General features: G+C 45.7%; 1 protein-coding gene and 1 pseudogene across 1 annotated transcript in view; both read left to right on the top strand.

Moving 5' to 3' along the window:
- Window positions 1-2,619: 2,619 nt before the first annotated feature.
- The window catches only part of SLC9A1 (solute carrier family 9 member A1), a 490,915-nt gene continuing 477,698 nt past the window's right edge, over window positions 2,620-15,836 (top strand). The window contains exon 1 of the mRNA XM_069622885.1: window positions 2,620-3,842. Coding sequence (XP_069478986.1) covers window positions 3,497-3,842 — 346 coding nt within the window. The 5' untranslated portion in view covers window positions 2,620-3,496. The remainder of the gene's footprint in view (window positions 3,843-15,836) is intronic.
- On the top strand, window positions 12,345-12,459 carry LOC138505362 (U6 spliceosomal RNA; annotated as a pseudogene).

Below are 15,836 nucleotides of genomic sequence, written 5' to 3'. Positions count from 1 at the left end.
TTGCACCTTGTAGCTCTCCGATGATGTTGTCTAGAGTTGGAGTAATGTGCCTCTCCCTCTTTATTGCGGCGTTTGGAAGGCGCATGTCTACGCAAATTCTCACTGCGCCGGGCTGTTTCGGCTTGGGTGCCATCACAATCGGTGACACCCAGGGTGTCGGCCCCTCCACTCTCTCAATAATATCCATGCTGACGAGTGATCGGAGCTCCTCCTCCACCTTCTCCCTGAGGTGGAATGGTATCCTTCGGTGCTTAAGGGCTGTGGGTCTGATGGACTCATCAATATGTAGGCGCACCGGGGGTGCTTTCAGCTTCCCTATTCCCTCGAAGATGCCTGAGAACTTGTCCAGCAGTGTTTCGATGTCAATCTGGTAGACTTCATATGCAAAATGAACCAGATTGAGGGCCTCGATGCAGCACAGCTGAGTAGCGAGTGAGGGCTAACGTCCGTGACAAAAAACCTTGCCTTGATGGTATTCTCACCTCTCGATACCGGTGACATGAACACTCCCTTGAGTGGCAACGGGGTGTCCCCTCCAAAAGTGAAAATCTTCGCCATGGATTTGTCCAGTGCCGGGGGGCCTGGGAGTCTTTGATAGTGTTCCTCCGCCAGCACGCACACAATTCTCCGGTGTCGATGAGGATCTGTGTCGGCACGCCCAGTATGTTCACCACACACTTGGGTTGTCTCTTCCGTTTGCTTCCTGAGGCAATGATTGAAATGAAAAATACTTCGTCTTCGTCCTCCACCTCTTCTTCCTCTTCCTCTGCAAGCTGCAACCTCTGTATCTCTTGTTCGAGAGCTGCGATGCTGCGCTGGCTTCTGAAGCCGCTGCCCCATGCTCTCGCTGGGCCTCTCTGTGTAGGCACAGGAGCGGGGGCGCGGCACATGCGGGCATAGTGTCCCTGTCCATTGCACCGTCCACAGGATCTTGTTTTGGCTGGACATTCCTCTACATGTGGCAGGTCATACCCGCAGTCTTGGCAGAGTGATCCGGGCGCTGCAGGATGCCGGTTCTCAGTTGTCTTCGGGACCCACTTATCCTTCAGCTTGGTCCGTTTGTTCATGGCAAAAGCTTCCTCCCGCGTGCTTGGTCTAACCGCTGCGTCCATGCTCGCTCCTCTGGATTCTGCCAGCTCGTACGTCCAGCCGCTATCTAGTATCTGCTGTAGTGTCCACCCCGGCTCTCTTAGCACTTGTCGCCGCAATTTACCTGAGCTGCAGCCCTGGAGGACCTGGTTTCTTATCATCAACTCCTCGTTGTCCCAGCGACATGTGCTGGCCATCAGCCTCAGTCTGGCACAGAATTGATCGAGGGATTCTTCCTCCCTTTGCTTCTCTTTGCAGAATAAAAATCTTTCATAGTTGACATTCGACTGTGGAATGAAGTGGTTTTCTAGCGCAGTCTTGACAGTGGTGTACGTGACCACTTGCAAGTTGAGTGATTCATAGATGCGCATTACGTCCAGCCCAGCCGAATACAGAAGGGTCGCCCTTTTTGCATCATCGTTGGTGGTTCCAGTCGCTGTGAAGTACATCTCGAGTTTCTTCACCCATAGTAGCCACCTGGGGCCTAGTTTGGACGGGGGGCCTGACGTATCGAACTCCTGCATTGGTAACAGCGACCCCTGTTGCGTCCTCACCGCTCTTGTCGCTGCTTCTGTTTCTCCGTCGCTATCGGCCATCTTCACAGGTCGCACAGGCACCTCTGGGTGTGTTAGAGGCCGCAAACCTGGCTGGGGTAGGGGCTGCACGTACCTCCGGTTGTTGTCTGTCGCCTCTTCCCCTTGTCTTTCGTCTCTTTCACCCCTGTGTCTGTGTTTTCAAGATTGTCCCCAGGTTGTTGGGGACAGTCAAAGGTTCCAAAAATTGACTGTGTCCTCTCCGGGTAGCAGCGCACGAGCACCTTTTCAGGCCGCTACTGCTCTGAGGAGAAAAAAACGTTCACGCTAGGTCCGCGTCGTGCCATTGCGTGGCGATACGGATTATACGCCCACGTGTGTTGGCGAACGCTATGGCGGCGATCCCGCCTCGTCGCCAGTTGTTGTGTGTGGCCCCACGGCCCTTGCAGGCACACGCACTCGCATGCATACAAAGAGGACACGGGACGCGATGTTGCTCGCTACGCGTCCCGGCGGCAACTGCCGCACGGACGCAGTTTATTCCTGCTGCGCATGCGCGGGTCACAACGAGGCCCGCGCATGCGCGCTAGCCCAAACTGGGACGTCACATACATGATGTATTTGTAAAAAGCTTTGGATAAAAGCGCTATATACATAAATATGTATTATAAATCCTTTGACCACACATTGGGATAACCCGTGTTCCCCGACCGAAAAATAAAACCGAGCTTTTTCCAGAGTTGCCCACTCTCGCCATCTCCCTTCCCTCTTCCCCAGGCACGCTGGATACTCCCTTGTCCCACACGTTTTCCCTGAAGGAGCCGCTTACCCTTCGCTTTCCAGTTGTCAGAGGACCCGTTGCGCTCCTCGCCTGTGGGAGGCGCTGCGCCTCAGCTGTAAAGGGATTGCTCTTGGCCTGTGCCGCCGTCTCGTTGGTCGGGCAGGTCCCTCTTGCATGCCGCGCCCCTCCTTGTTCGCCGCTATATATAGACTGGTGTCCGCGTCTGAGGCGGCTGAGTGAGCGCGCCTGGGCTGGATAGCCCGAGGAGAGCAGCCAGGGAGGGTGCGGGCCATCACTGAGGGCTATACTGGGAAGTAGGTGGGAACCTTCCAGGGGTGGGTCAGTGGAACCCGGGAACAGCACCCGCAGAGCGGGCGAAGTGACTGAGCCACAGAAGCGGACGCTCAGAGAGGAAAGGCAGGGCAGCAGCAGCAGCACATCATCTGGGCTGCCGTACACTCACTCCCAGGGTCACCTCCGTCTGCGCTCTACCGCAGCGCCCACGCTCTCCTTCCCCTAGGCTGGAGGGTACCTTCTTCTCCGTTTAGTGTTCTATTCATTCTTTCTGTTTCCTTCATTCTTCCCCTTGCCAACGCACCACAATTTCCTACGTTTCGGTTGCTTTACACACTTCCCGGTGTTCATCCCACATACGCCGTTCTGCAGTGTTCCCCCCCTGGATCCTTTCCCCGAACCTCCTCTCCTACTCTTTCATATGTTTCCTCCAGGAATTGGGCATGCACCAGCTTCCCCATCATTTCTTTTAATAGTGTAGTCCCAGCTCCCTTTTAACGCTTGAGGCGAGCCACTTGCACATTATTCTTCAATCCAGACAAATCATTTGTATACACTTTTATTTGCCGGTCAGAGATTTGCTTCCCCCTTCACCCTCTTTTATTTTTTAATTCGGGCTCAAACGGTGGCTCCATCGCTCTGCCTATCCAGTGCCTCGGATACAGACCGCAGCCATGCAACCCGGTTCCTGCGGCTCATCTTGGGTTGTCGTTGTGACTCCCCGTGGGAGTGAACACTTGTGATAGTGTGTTGTCCAACATTAGGAGAAGTAGAACAAAAGGCATTCACTGAGCAGAAGATGGCGTGGGACCGACTAGGCTGCCCACTGCGCGTGGCACTCTTGCCCATGGGTTCTCTGTTTCTCTTTGGGATTTTCTTGTGTGTGTTTTGGCCTGTTGGGGTTGCTGCCTTCACATCGCAACCCACGGAGCTGCCAGCTGCCCCTATCGATGTTTCCTTCCAGGGTATCACCCCAGCGCCCACCCTGCCTTCCCACCCAACTGTGAACTCTTCGGGCAACCACTCTGCCGGTGGGCATGGCAAACACCATAAACTCTTCCCTGTCTTGGGTTTTGACTACTCGCATGTCAGGGTCCCCTTTGAGATCTCGCTTTGGATCCTGCTGGCCTCACTCATGAAGCTGGGTAAGTGGTGCATGCTTGCAGTTTTTCTGCTTTTAAATATGGCTTCTTCCAATACTAGGTTTAAAATGCCATCGCTTGAGGGATTCACAGCACTATAGCATGGTAGCACAAAAGAAATCTCTGGAAGGTGGACAGATCCATGTAGAAGCCTCCAGAATTTGAGCCTGATCGATTGGCAGAAGGCCTAATGACTTTTCAGAGACTGAGACCAGATTCTGCGCTAGTTTTGCTGGCTTATAAAAACACCTGTATGTGCATCTCAGCATTTTTCATACATGCCAGTCTAGATTGTACAACAGATACAAATGCACTTGTTGAGGACTGGTTTTACGCCCATCTGTTTGAGAAGGGCATACAGTGCATTTGAGGGAGATACTATACCCAGGGCCATTTTAAGCACTTTTGGAGCCCTGGGCACAGACATCTTTGGGGGCCCCCCTCCACCAAACCAAAGGAATTAAGGGATCAAGAATACTGGTTGAGCCCCCGCCATCCCCACTGTCGCGCTCACAACCTATAGGTTAATATGTCTCGCAGCATAATAAGCACGTTTACTCCCTTAAGTCCCCATGCCCTCTTCATTCTTGCTCTTATCAGAATGATAAACAAGTAGCATTTGAAGACCAACATTGGCAGTCACCAAAGGGATTACTGTTCTAGTACATGCAGGATACATTTTATCAATAACATCCAGGAGGTAGATGTAGTATTAATACAGGACTGTATTAAAAGGTACATGTAACCCATAATAGACAGCGAACTCGCATTAGCTGCCTCACAGAACGCAAAAGTTCTCATGCATGGATTGGGACCACCAATAGGAAGGAAGGAGAACGCTAAGTGTGGATAGTGGAGACAGATTAGAAGCTACCAGGAAGGTGTCTTTATCCAGACAGACTGGTATCTAATGGCAGCACTATTTGAAAAGCATATGCCACTTAAAATCTCAAAGGAACAAATGCCTGTGGTGTGCGATATAAATATTCATGGTTTCACTGTGTTAATAGTGAGCACAAGGCTTTTATGAAGATCATACCATGAGAAGGAAATCACTTGGAAGGGCTGACAATTTTGAAAGGTTTAGGGACTGGCAATATTGAGAGGTTAGGCAATACAAGATTAAATGAGATGCCCAGGATCACACATTGGTTAAGGGGTGAAGTTGGGATTTGTGCCAACAATGCAATTTCTGCATTTGAGCATTTTCTTTTCCAGTTCTTACCATGAGCTAAAACAATCTTTTTTTTTTTTTTTTTTTTTTTTTTTTTTTTAAACGGACTTGGAAAGTACACAAATCAGATTACCAAACATGACAATTTTTAAACAAAATATTATAGAAGGGTGTTATGCAAAATTGGAAGGATTCTAGCGTCATTCTCTCCATCATCGGAAGTATACAAGAACCAACATACCAATCAATGTGACTTAACACATTTAATCTGGGTTTGTCTTCTGTATTTTAAAGGTTTAAATACTTGCTTGTGACATTTTCATGTATAAACGTGCATAAAAACCTTTTGACTTTTACTAAAAAGCAAAGGTTTTTGTGTCAAACAAGGAAACCTTAAAATATACTTGCCTGCAACATATGGTCCGCACTCTACCAACCCTTGCACCCAAATGGCCAACATAAGAAGAAAGATCGAGTAATGGGCTAAACGATACCAGCAGCATGCAAGAAGGCAAACCTCACAGAAGACAGCACAGTAATGTAAGATATATTAGATTATTTGACCAGGATCACTGTATCGTCTGCTGGCAAATCCAGGATACAAACATGGAATGCTGTCGTTCCATAGTCTTGAATTTGGATATTTATTCACCTCTTGGACTAACAGTTTATGCCATCATTGGAGGCGATTGCCTAGGTTTTACAACACCCCATCTGAACAATGGGTGCTTCACACACTGAGCTAACTTCTGAACCATTGTGGCACTCATATGCATTTCATCATTGCCTATTGCACATGATCAACATAATTCCCACAGGAAGAAAATAAAGCTACAGAGTTGACATAAGGAACACAAACTTATGTATACCACACTGAACCCAGAAAGCAATACATGATGACTTGATCAAGGCAGAATGCACTTGCAAAAAACAGAAAGGCAATGGGTTTAGAGCCTCAGCAGCACCACATAAAATTTCCTGACATGGGCTATTTAAGACTGGTAAACAATGGTATCTTACTACTTCAGATCAGTTAGCCTTGCGGGGCCCTCTCCAAGGTGGGGGCTCTGGGCAAGTGCCCCTTTTGCTCTCCCATAAAAACGTCTCTAACTATACCAAAACCTGCACTAATTTTAGCTTGCTCGGTTTGCAGGCACATAACTGCATTTTTGTTTTCAACGTAGTTATCACATTGCACCTTCTTGTTTGCCTCCTGCAAAGCTTCAGTTTAACCGATGGGCAATAATGAGCTTACATTATTACAGCGTGACGTCACATTTTCAATTTCATATTTATGTATTGCTATTGGCGAACAGTCATTTTAGTTTATGGGAGTGTGTCCTAGTCATGCTCTAAGGAGCACGTGGGCCAAGTACTGCCCAGTGAGTTCATCTATTTTCTGCAGTTTGATCTACCACTGATCACAGGATTTTTCGAGGGCAGTGCGTTCTCCACTTTGTGGAGGACAAACGCCTATGCTTGGAATCCAAACACAGAATTTGACTTAACTGGAATACATATGACATGGCTTTTTTTATGTAGGCGTAATGTATGTAACCTGCAGGTCTGTTTTGAATCATGACCATGCATATTTCATCAGTCCTATCAAGATTGTTAAAATGAGTATAATTGACTTGATATCTATGAAGCTGTTTAAACACATTCAGGTGCCTATTGGAATGGCTTAGTCCTATGCTGGGAGAAGCCTGCCCTCCCGCTGGTGGGTTGATGCTTGCAGCCACTGCAGATGTGGGGCTCTTGCTGAGAAACACATGTGAAGATGTTTTGGCACTGTATAACTAGAAAAATTAATATTTCTGGCTGTTGAGCTACGTCTACTATTGTACAGCTGACATTGTATCTTACTGCTAAAATTGACTTTTTAAGGTGTTTCAAACCACCCTTTCTTAAAATTACTAGTTTTTTGTTACCATTCTCAAAGTTCCTCTCTATTTCATATAGGAGGAATACAATGTTTTTTGAGAATTTTTTTAAATGGCCAGCCATTGAATAGCACATTTTAGATTGCATGTCTTTAAGATAATATGATCCATGTAATAAAAACGTGTTCCGTGTAAGAAAGGGCTGTATGGCGTTTTTGTAGGTTTGTCAGTCTCAATATTGGTGGCAAAGAAACGGGTAGATGGTGGGAAAGATCAATCTTTAAATACATCAATGAAGAAAGACACTTACTTGAATGAAATCCTCTTCGTAGAGCCTTTAATCCATCTGCTTCTAATTGTCTATTCTGAGATGTGTATGCCAAATCTCCACCATAGCAGTCTCAGAGTGCTTAGACTGGTCTGTGGAGTACTGTGCTCCTGCCAGGGGTATCCTGACCTCAGTCTGCAGGAAGAAAGATAATGAACAAGGGACTAGAAAAGAGGGCAATGGATGTTACGAACACAGGGGTGGAAGGGGCTGGGGGAGGGGGGCAGTATCCATGGCAAGGCACACTCCACGGAAAAGCGCTGGCACTCTTGAGACTACTTCAGTGATGGTTTGGCATAGTAGAAGAGTATATTAATATAATGTAACCTTTTTATCACTGGGGAGAAAAATGATTCTCAGTATTTTGGTCCATGCACCCGTGTGCATTTCAAGTTACAAGCTACTGATCGGCCTTAAAAAGTCACTTGCCACATCCAATCTACATGTACACAAGATACCCAATATCTTACCTACCAAGAGGCCATTATCACTAGCTAGTGGTATGTACAGTTTGAGCCTTGGTCCATGATTATGAAACCACCTTTCTTGAACCTGGGAGTTTTTTCAAATCTTACAATTTTCCTGAAGGTACTGAACTTGATTGAGGGCTAGGACTTGCACCTCGAAAATAAAGACTAGTGCCAAGTCTATTTACAAATGTATTCACCTGCTCAACTGTATAACCACACGTTTGGACTTTTCACACTCATTTTATAGCAGAGGTTGGGTAAGAAATGTATGCATGGAAGTGCTCCAAGGGCAGTGGATTTGGGTTTATGTACAGTCTGGATTGGGAAAACCTTGAATGCAATTTCAGTCTTTGGGTGCAACGACTGGGCTAGGAATCCTGCTTTGCCAGGCTGTTCGACAAACTGTATTGTGCAGCTTGTATGATCGGGCCTTTGGACACCTAAGATCTGAGAACCTCGACTGTCTGTTACTAGGTGCAAAAAAATTGTGGGCAGCGCAGTGTAGTCGAGGCCAATTTAAACCTCAAGCTTGTAGTCTTAAACTTTCCTGTTGTAATCTGATACTTGTCAAGGAAACTAGTGCTATATTGACCCATCCAAGTCAAATCCAGTCAGGTTTTCATGGAATCCAGGATGCTGGAAAATTACATATGGTTGGAGGTCAATTGTATTTTTTGTTCTTATTCGGAAAACTCTATTGGATGCTACAGTGACTGTTAGTCTCAACGATAGTTGCAAATTTCACTTGTTTAGTTATTAATAACCTAGTAACTTGGTGTACCAGGAGTGACATTGGCAAGCCTGAGGACCGCTCGGGCCAACGTGCTTGACTGGGAACAGGATGATGCCATCCAACATATGGACGATTTCTCCTCCCCACCCCTTTCCTGTTAAAGTGCTTAGCTGTAGTACTCTAAATCACTAATCGTACAAAGCAGGACATTCAGCTGCGCGCTCATCCTGTCAGTTCTCAACATGCACATCAATTCTTACACGCCAACATTGTCACTAGAAAATGACTAGTTGTGAGTGCAACATTTCAGGTGTTTTGTATTGTATTTAATTGGTCTTTATACCACCGTCAAAACTGTCAGCTCAGTCATTCATTGTGTGATACATGGAGATAGTTCTATAGTACCTGTAGCAGCAATTGTGGGGGAGGAGCATTGAAGTAGTTTGCCGCCTTCACCTTTTTGTGTTATCGCCTTAGATTTGCACAACTGGTGTCAACATGTTTCCTTTTTCCTATGTGCATGTTTCATGCATTTACTCTGATCTTGTACGCTTCCTCTGCCTTTTTGTCTCCTCTTGAAAGACTTAAAATGTAGTTCGTTTGGGACGCTTTTACTGTTCATATTAAAACACTAATTGATAATTCTGTAGCCCCAGACCACCCAAACGGTATGAGTAATCCAGTATTGAAGACCACTCCCATAATTTTGGTATGACCTCTGTGACCTCTGCAATTCTTTTCTTGGATTTGTTAAAAGGAGGATTCAACTTTCTTCATGAAGCCCCACATTATCCACTCATCTAGATGTATGTATGTATGTATTTATTTTTTGTATAGCGCCGATAGCCCGTGGGCATCAGGGCGCTTAGGCAAACAACGAAAAACAAAACAATACAATAGGAACGTCTGCGCTAAGCCATGAGGTGGTCATAATCCCCTGTATCCCAGTTCATCATCTGATCCTTCAGCAAATCGATTTGCCAAGTTTCTCCTCTGGGTTTTGGATTGGTCTTTCCTCCGACAATCTTAATCCAGAGCCTTGACAGTGTGGCTCTTATTTTTTTTTTTTTTCCAGTACTTTGCCTTTAGGGTCCTTTAGACCTCTAAGGCTGGGGTGTCCCAAATGTGTACCTCTTATTATATGGTTATGTGCTATGTTGCACGTTTCGATTATTAGTGGAGGTTCCCATATTACTATCCCATACGTACAGATCACTTGCAAGTGGCAAGTGCAAATTTTGAGCCTCATCTGTTTCTGGTCGACTGAAACAAAGCGACTTGACCAAACCTGCAAGGTGCAATAATGCACTGTTATCGCTGCATACCCCAGTGGCTTTTGTCAAAGATTAACTCAGGAACACACCAACTCTCCACTGTTCAAGGAATTGTATCAACCTGCTTGAGTAGGGTGTACCTAAGCTCTTTTTCACTCTTGCTCTGCGCTTTATCTCTTTTCTCTCCCACGCTGTTGCCCCTAAACAGAATGGTAGAATTTGCTAACCTCTGCTAGCTAAAAATAGCTGGTGGTGAGGGCCTAAAGGCAACCCACTTATCTCTTATTCCCTCTGGGGTCTTCTAGGTAGATACTAACCTGCGGTCTCACGACAAATGATCTGTTTTAGTGCCTTCCAATAACCCAGGTCTCAGTATTTTAAGCTGCTACTCATGTTCTTTGCTTTCCTTCCCTTCTCCTACTCATCCTCCTCTCTGGTTTCGCCAATGTGTTTCCTTCCTCTACTCCTTTCATTCTCCATCACCTCAATAAATCCCACTCAAACCCCTACTCTTTCACACACGCACCATCACCAACCACTTCCTCGCCTAGCACACGCTCTGATGCTCTTGCTCTGGCCCCCCCCCAGTCTCTTGGTCCGCCTTCTCCTTTCTTGAACGCACCCTAACAACCTGTACTAAGCTGTGAACCACCTTGCAACTTCTGTGCCCCGATACCTCCGGTGCGCAATACAAATAAATATACAAACAAACCTACACTGACACATTTCCTGCTTCTCATTATTTTTCCCACAAATTGGTTCTAATGCCGACCTGGTTCCCCAAATCTATCACCGTGCTCTTTTCCTGGTATCTGGTCCAACGGGTATGAGGGCTTCAAGTGCCTCTTGAGCACTGCCCCTTCTCCCGTGCCGGTCAGATGTTTCACAATTGGGGCCCACGATCCAAATGGGCAATTTCAAATGCTTTCTCAAGGGATCTTGTGCGTCCTGTTTACTGTCCCCAGCCTTTTTTCCTCAGCTGGTCTTGTGCTCGTTACACCTTTACTCGTGGGTGGGTTGTATACTTCTTCCCCCTGTCAGGAATTCAGAGCTCTGTAGACCTGCAGTCCTGCAAGGGAAGAAAGAAAATTCTATTCTGAACATGATGCAGCAGGTATGGGGCAAGTAGAAGTGATTTGCATTTGACGCTGGGCACATTTAGAAGGGACAGACTGGAGGTCTCCAAAAATCCCTTCCCCCTGCCTCTGGGGCAGAACTGGCTCTGAAAAACACCTTGGTAGGTCTCCTAGCTCCCACAGGAAGGAATTATTTGACACAGGTGAAAGCCACAACAAGCCTTGTGTGACGGGGTCAAAGTCCCGCCCCACCCCGACCAGGTCTGGCCACTGACCCTGTCTCACTAGGCTTGCGGCGCCTTTGTTAAATGATTCCTCCATGTCCATGTGAAACCAATTGGCTATGTCCTTTTTGATCCCCCTCAGTTCATCAAAATTCTGACTGTTTGGAACCTGGATGGTTCATATAACTAGCCCTTGCCATCGCCCTCTTTCTGTATGTAAGATGAGGTGGCCATTGGATGTGTCCCGGGACAGGGAGCTGTAGTCGTCCTTACTTGCATTTGCAGATGTCTGTTTAGGATTGTGGATTAATTCCTTGGTGCGAGTCCTTCCTGTGTGCATGGAGGGATGGCTGGCCATTGTTTGATCATCCTTCTGCTTGAAAGATGCTTGGTGTGGGATTGTGCATTGTTCACACGTTTCCTCTCAAGGGATATTAAAGCGGAACCCCACCATTCCTCTCCCACACCTCCTGACCACTCCCCATATCAAGAGCTGTAACTCTGATCCTGCACTCTAGATGGCCTGCTGCTCGATCCTGCACTCTAGATGGCCTGCTGCTCGAGGAAGCACTGAAGCTCATCGCCAGCATCCTTTAAGGTTCCAAAGAATTCAACAGCAAAGCTTTTCCCCTGGAGCGACGAGAAGGAACCCACAAAAGTGCTTGTTCTCCCTATACACTGGAATCCCACCTGCTTTAAGGCCTAGTTCCCCTGAAGCTTCTCTAACAGTGCCTGCATCCTTGAACTTGGAGGCGGATGCCCCCGGACTCTGAAGAGACTGTGCAGAACACACCATACACAATCTTCATCCAAGTATATCAAGTAAGCGTCCCTTTTCCATCTCTCTCCAACTTGGAAGCTCCAGGGATCTGTGCTGCCTCGAATACTGAAACTCCGCCATTAAACTCCCCTTCTTGGCCCTTTTTCCGTGGCTGGCTCTTCTAGTGTTACTTCAATATTTGTTCTTCTTTGGTGTCTGCCAAAGCCAACCTTATTGGAAGCAAAATCCTGCACAACGTGGAAACCCGGCAGCTGACTTGTCTTTCCTCTCCTTTAGCAGAAGCCCCTGATCTGGGAATTGCTGAATAAAGATTTTTCTCAAGGGTCTTTGGGTCCCTCCTGCACCAGTATCCTGTTGCTGGATCATTCTGTGGCTATTACTGGTCAGTCTTTTCTTCATTTTCAAGGGACTCTCCCTCCCAACAGAATCCGAGGAACTGCTCGTGTGGGCGCTTTCTCACAAAGTATTTATTGGCCATCGGAGACTGTCCCTTTTTTGCTCTGTCTTCTCTTGGTCTCTGCTGGAAATTACCAGCCTGGGTGGAGGAGCATTTACACACCTGGTATTACCCTAGAAAGGATGGCAGCACATATACTAAAATTGGAACGATACAGAGAAGATTTGCCTGGCCCCTGCACAAGTATGACATAAATACATTTTAAAAAAAAGATGGGCTTCTCCCTGGACTCTCCTCTATTTTGCAGAGTTTCTTACTGGAGTTTTTCACTTTGCCTTTTATTTACGTAAAGGTAACATTTTTGTAGAATGTACAATGTGTACTGCACCTGTGAACCACACCACCACGAGAGTTAGGCCTGTGCTTCTTTGTAATCACTGCCACTCTGAGAGCCTCATGGGCTTAAGGGAATTTCTAGCAGTACCCAAGGAAGGTTTAAAGTTTTTTTTTAACATTTATTTTCTTAATTTTTTTATGATGGTATGGCTGTCGCTGACCGGATACCCCTAAGGAACACATACCTGAAGACCTTGACACAAGACTTTAGGAAAATCAAATTACCCTGACTGGTATTGACCCGGCTCATCTTCTCTTCATAACCAAACTTCCTTGAAGACCCAAATTAACAATAAAGGTGCTAGGTCTTGTAACCTTGACCGGAACTCGGGATTGAAGTATGGATGTGAATTTGCACCAATGCTCTTTAATCTTTACCTAGGTGATGTTATCTAGTGGCTGTCTATCCCTTCTAAATTGGGACCTATCCTGCTGCAATGGATTGCATACATTCATGTCCTCACATTGTTAGACACTACTCTAATTGATCTAGAGCAAGTGCTTTGTCTGAGGTTTGCTTCTAATGTGACTTTGCCTTTCAATGTGTTTTTTAGAACTATTGAAAGAAACCTCTTAACCATTAGACGGTTTTGGGACAACGGCTAGAAAAAGTGAAGTGTAAGTATTTGGGTGCAACCTTCAGTTGGAGGTTAAACTTCTGAATATTCACGGCTTGTGTCTGTTGATATGAAATGTTCAGCCACTAGTTGACATCTATAAACCCAGCTACCCCTACTGTGTTATTTGCCAGGGAAACCTGGGTTCTTGGCGAGGTCTCATGGCTACAGAATTTTTTTTTTTTTTTTTTTTGTGTGCTTCGACTGAGCAAGGATAACACAAGATTGTCTGTCTAGAATTGGGCATTGCTGCCTGGGCCGCTCAAGTCTGTAAATGCACTCCATTATTTGGCTTTAAGCTGTTGCGTAAAGATTAAAAATAACTTGTTCTTACTACACCAGCTCTTACAAAGTCCCTTACCAATACTAGTGTTTTGGACATTAAGACGCCTCCAGGTATTCCATGCAAAGAAGATATTCAACCCCAAGCTAAATAACGGGTTGATGAATAGCTGAATGAGTGCTGCAGAACATGATTTGGGCCCTACTTGCGCTCCCTTGCACATTTTAATGGCGAGGCTTTGGATAAATGACAGAAGGTTCGGTTCAATATATTTTGTAGTGGGCATTAGGCATATAGAAAGAATATAATGCACTGGTCTACTTGAATAACTATTAGACCACCCTAGTGGTGTTTCCCGGGCTATACGAATTGGTATAGCCCACAGATTGTATTACAGCCCGCAAAGTAATTTCTCACCTGTTCCCGTGGCTCCCACTGAAGCCTGCAAAGTTGGCACAGTAAAAAGATGGATAGAAAGAACCCATTTAGTTGTCCAATGTATCTGCTCGACTGCTCAAGTGAGTGTTTATCAAAAGAATAATAGAATTGGCATAGGAGAATAACATTTTAGCCACGAAAATGCAGTACTTTCCTGTCAGTGCCTGAGTTTCTACTTACTAGTTGCCAAGTCCATGTGTGTTTAATACAAATATGACTATGTGCCCTACATGCGTTTGGCTACAGTCTTCAATTCAGTGTACACAAATTGTGGGAGACTTGCAAAACGAGAAGTCTTCTGGCGTTTAAAAAATGTTGATGGTATTACACGGAAATAATTCTGCAGCGTTGATGCCGTCCTGATGGTGTCCCAACTGACACATGTTGTCGTGGAGTGAGGGAGGTTTGTTTTGTATTTTATTTGAACTATTTACATGTACCTATCGGGTGGATACCCTGACATAATGTATTCAAATTCCAATGTTCGCCTATGCAGGTGGTACCGTTTCCCTTGATAGCATACCCCCGCTATCACTGCACAAGTTCCTGGACACCTGTACTATTTATATGGAAAGGCTGGGCCTGAAATTAAACTTGTATATATGTGACCTTAGTAATGTTTTGTTACTGTGTTAAGTGTACAATAATTGGAAGTGTATGTTTCTGTAGTGAAAAAGAGAATACCTGAAATTACCTTAATTGAAACGCTGGCATTCCCACACCTGATTTTTTTTTTTTCTTTAATGGCATGCTCCTCCCACCATCACCTTCCACAACCCTATGATAAAAACCACATCCAAGTCAATGTGGCTGCAACATTTATGTATCATTTGGCAATTGTTTCTACTTCTCATTTATTGTACTTTAATTAAAAAAAATTGAGGTTGTCCCATAATATAGATTTATAGACCTGCAGCGAGGGCCCTACCGGGCGTTATGGTCCCTCATACCTTGTCAAAGGACCTCACTTCGCTCGGGCCATTAACTCTGTCTACAGAGCCCATAACACCTGTTAGCAGGTTTATAAAGCTATATTATGGGACCATAGGTGGATCGGAGTTTAAGTATTATCCGGCTTCTATTATTTGGGGGAGTGCTGAGGGTGTGGGCAGTAATAACCTTCTTTGTGCTGAGGGTGGGGGCAGAGATGACATTCTTTGGCCTTTTAAAAAAAAATATATATGTTAACCTGTTTTTGCTTTAAACGATGTATTTGAAAAGCAGTGCCATTTGTATACTGTGCTCCAATGTATTTGAAAAGTTACCCAGTTTCAATTTCTTTCTCTGGGGTAGGGAGGGGAAGCTTTTGTTGGCTTGACTTTGCTGTCTGGGATGGTCTTTACTGCCAGTCCGCACTACCCAGCCGCAAAGCAAATAGATCTCTGTGGAGTCTCCAAAAGCACTTCCTTCAGGGAACTTGTTTGCACTCTTGGGCGTGCAAGCACATTCGCGATTTTCGTGCCGACATAAACTGGGACAAATTGTGTCATTGCACTTGCATTTGCATTGCTAATTGGAGCACAGTATACAAATGGCACTGGTCTTGGCCTTTGTAATATCGATCACACCACCTGTTGCACTGAAACGGACAGTAAGGGGTATCGGCCAATCATGAGTCGGAGAAAATATAGACGAACCTACTGAATTTCGAAGTACACATTTGTGGGGAGGGGTATAGGATAATAAACAATATAAGGGGTGTATTGGGGCTGTGGGGGATTTCCCCCCCCCTCACTACATATTGCGGGTAAATGTGAGTGTTTCATTTTTTCCCCCCTCGAAGTTATCACATAGGTTCGCTGGCAGCTTGGCTCCTGCTTGTAGCCTAGAAGAGCTGGGTTAGATTGCTACCAACATCAATAACCAGGAGATACTTTTGACTCCCCAGGCCAACTCATGGCATTCAAACCTACCTATGACCTT

This window comes from Ambystoma mexicanum, chromosome 11, assembly GCF_040938575.1.
Source record: "Ambystoma mexicanum isolate Mex_15411 chromosome 11, UKY_AmexF1_1, whole genome shotgun sequence".
NCBI lineage: Eukaryota > Metazoa > Chordata > Amphibia > Caudata > Ambystomatidae > Ambystoma > Ambystoma mexicanum.
Note: the sequence above shows the minus strand (reverse complement) of the source record. Positions and strands in the feature narration are given on the sequence as shown.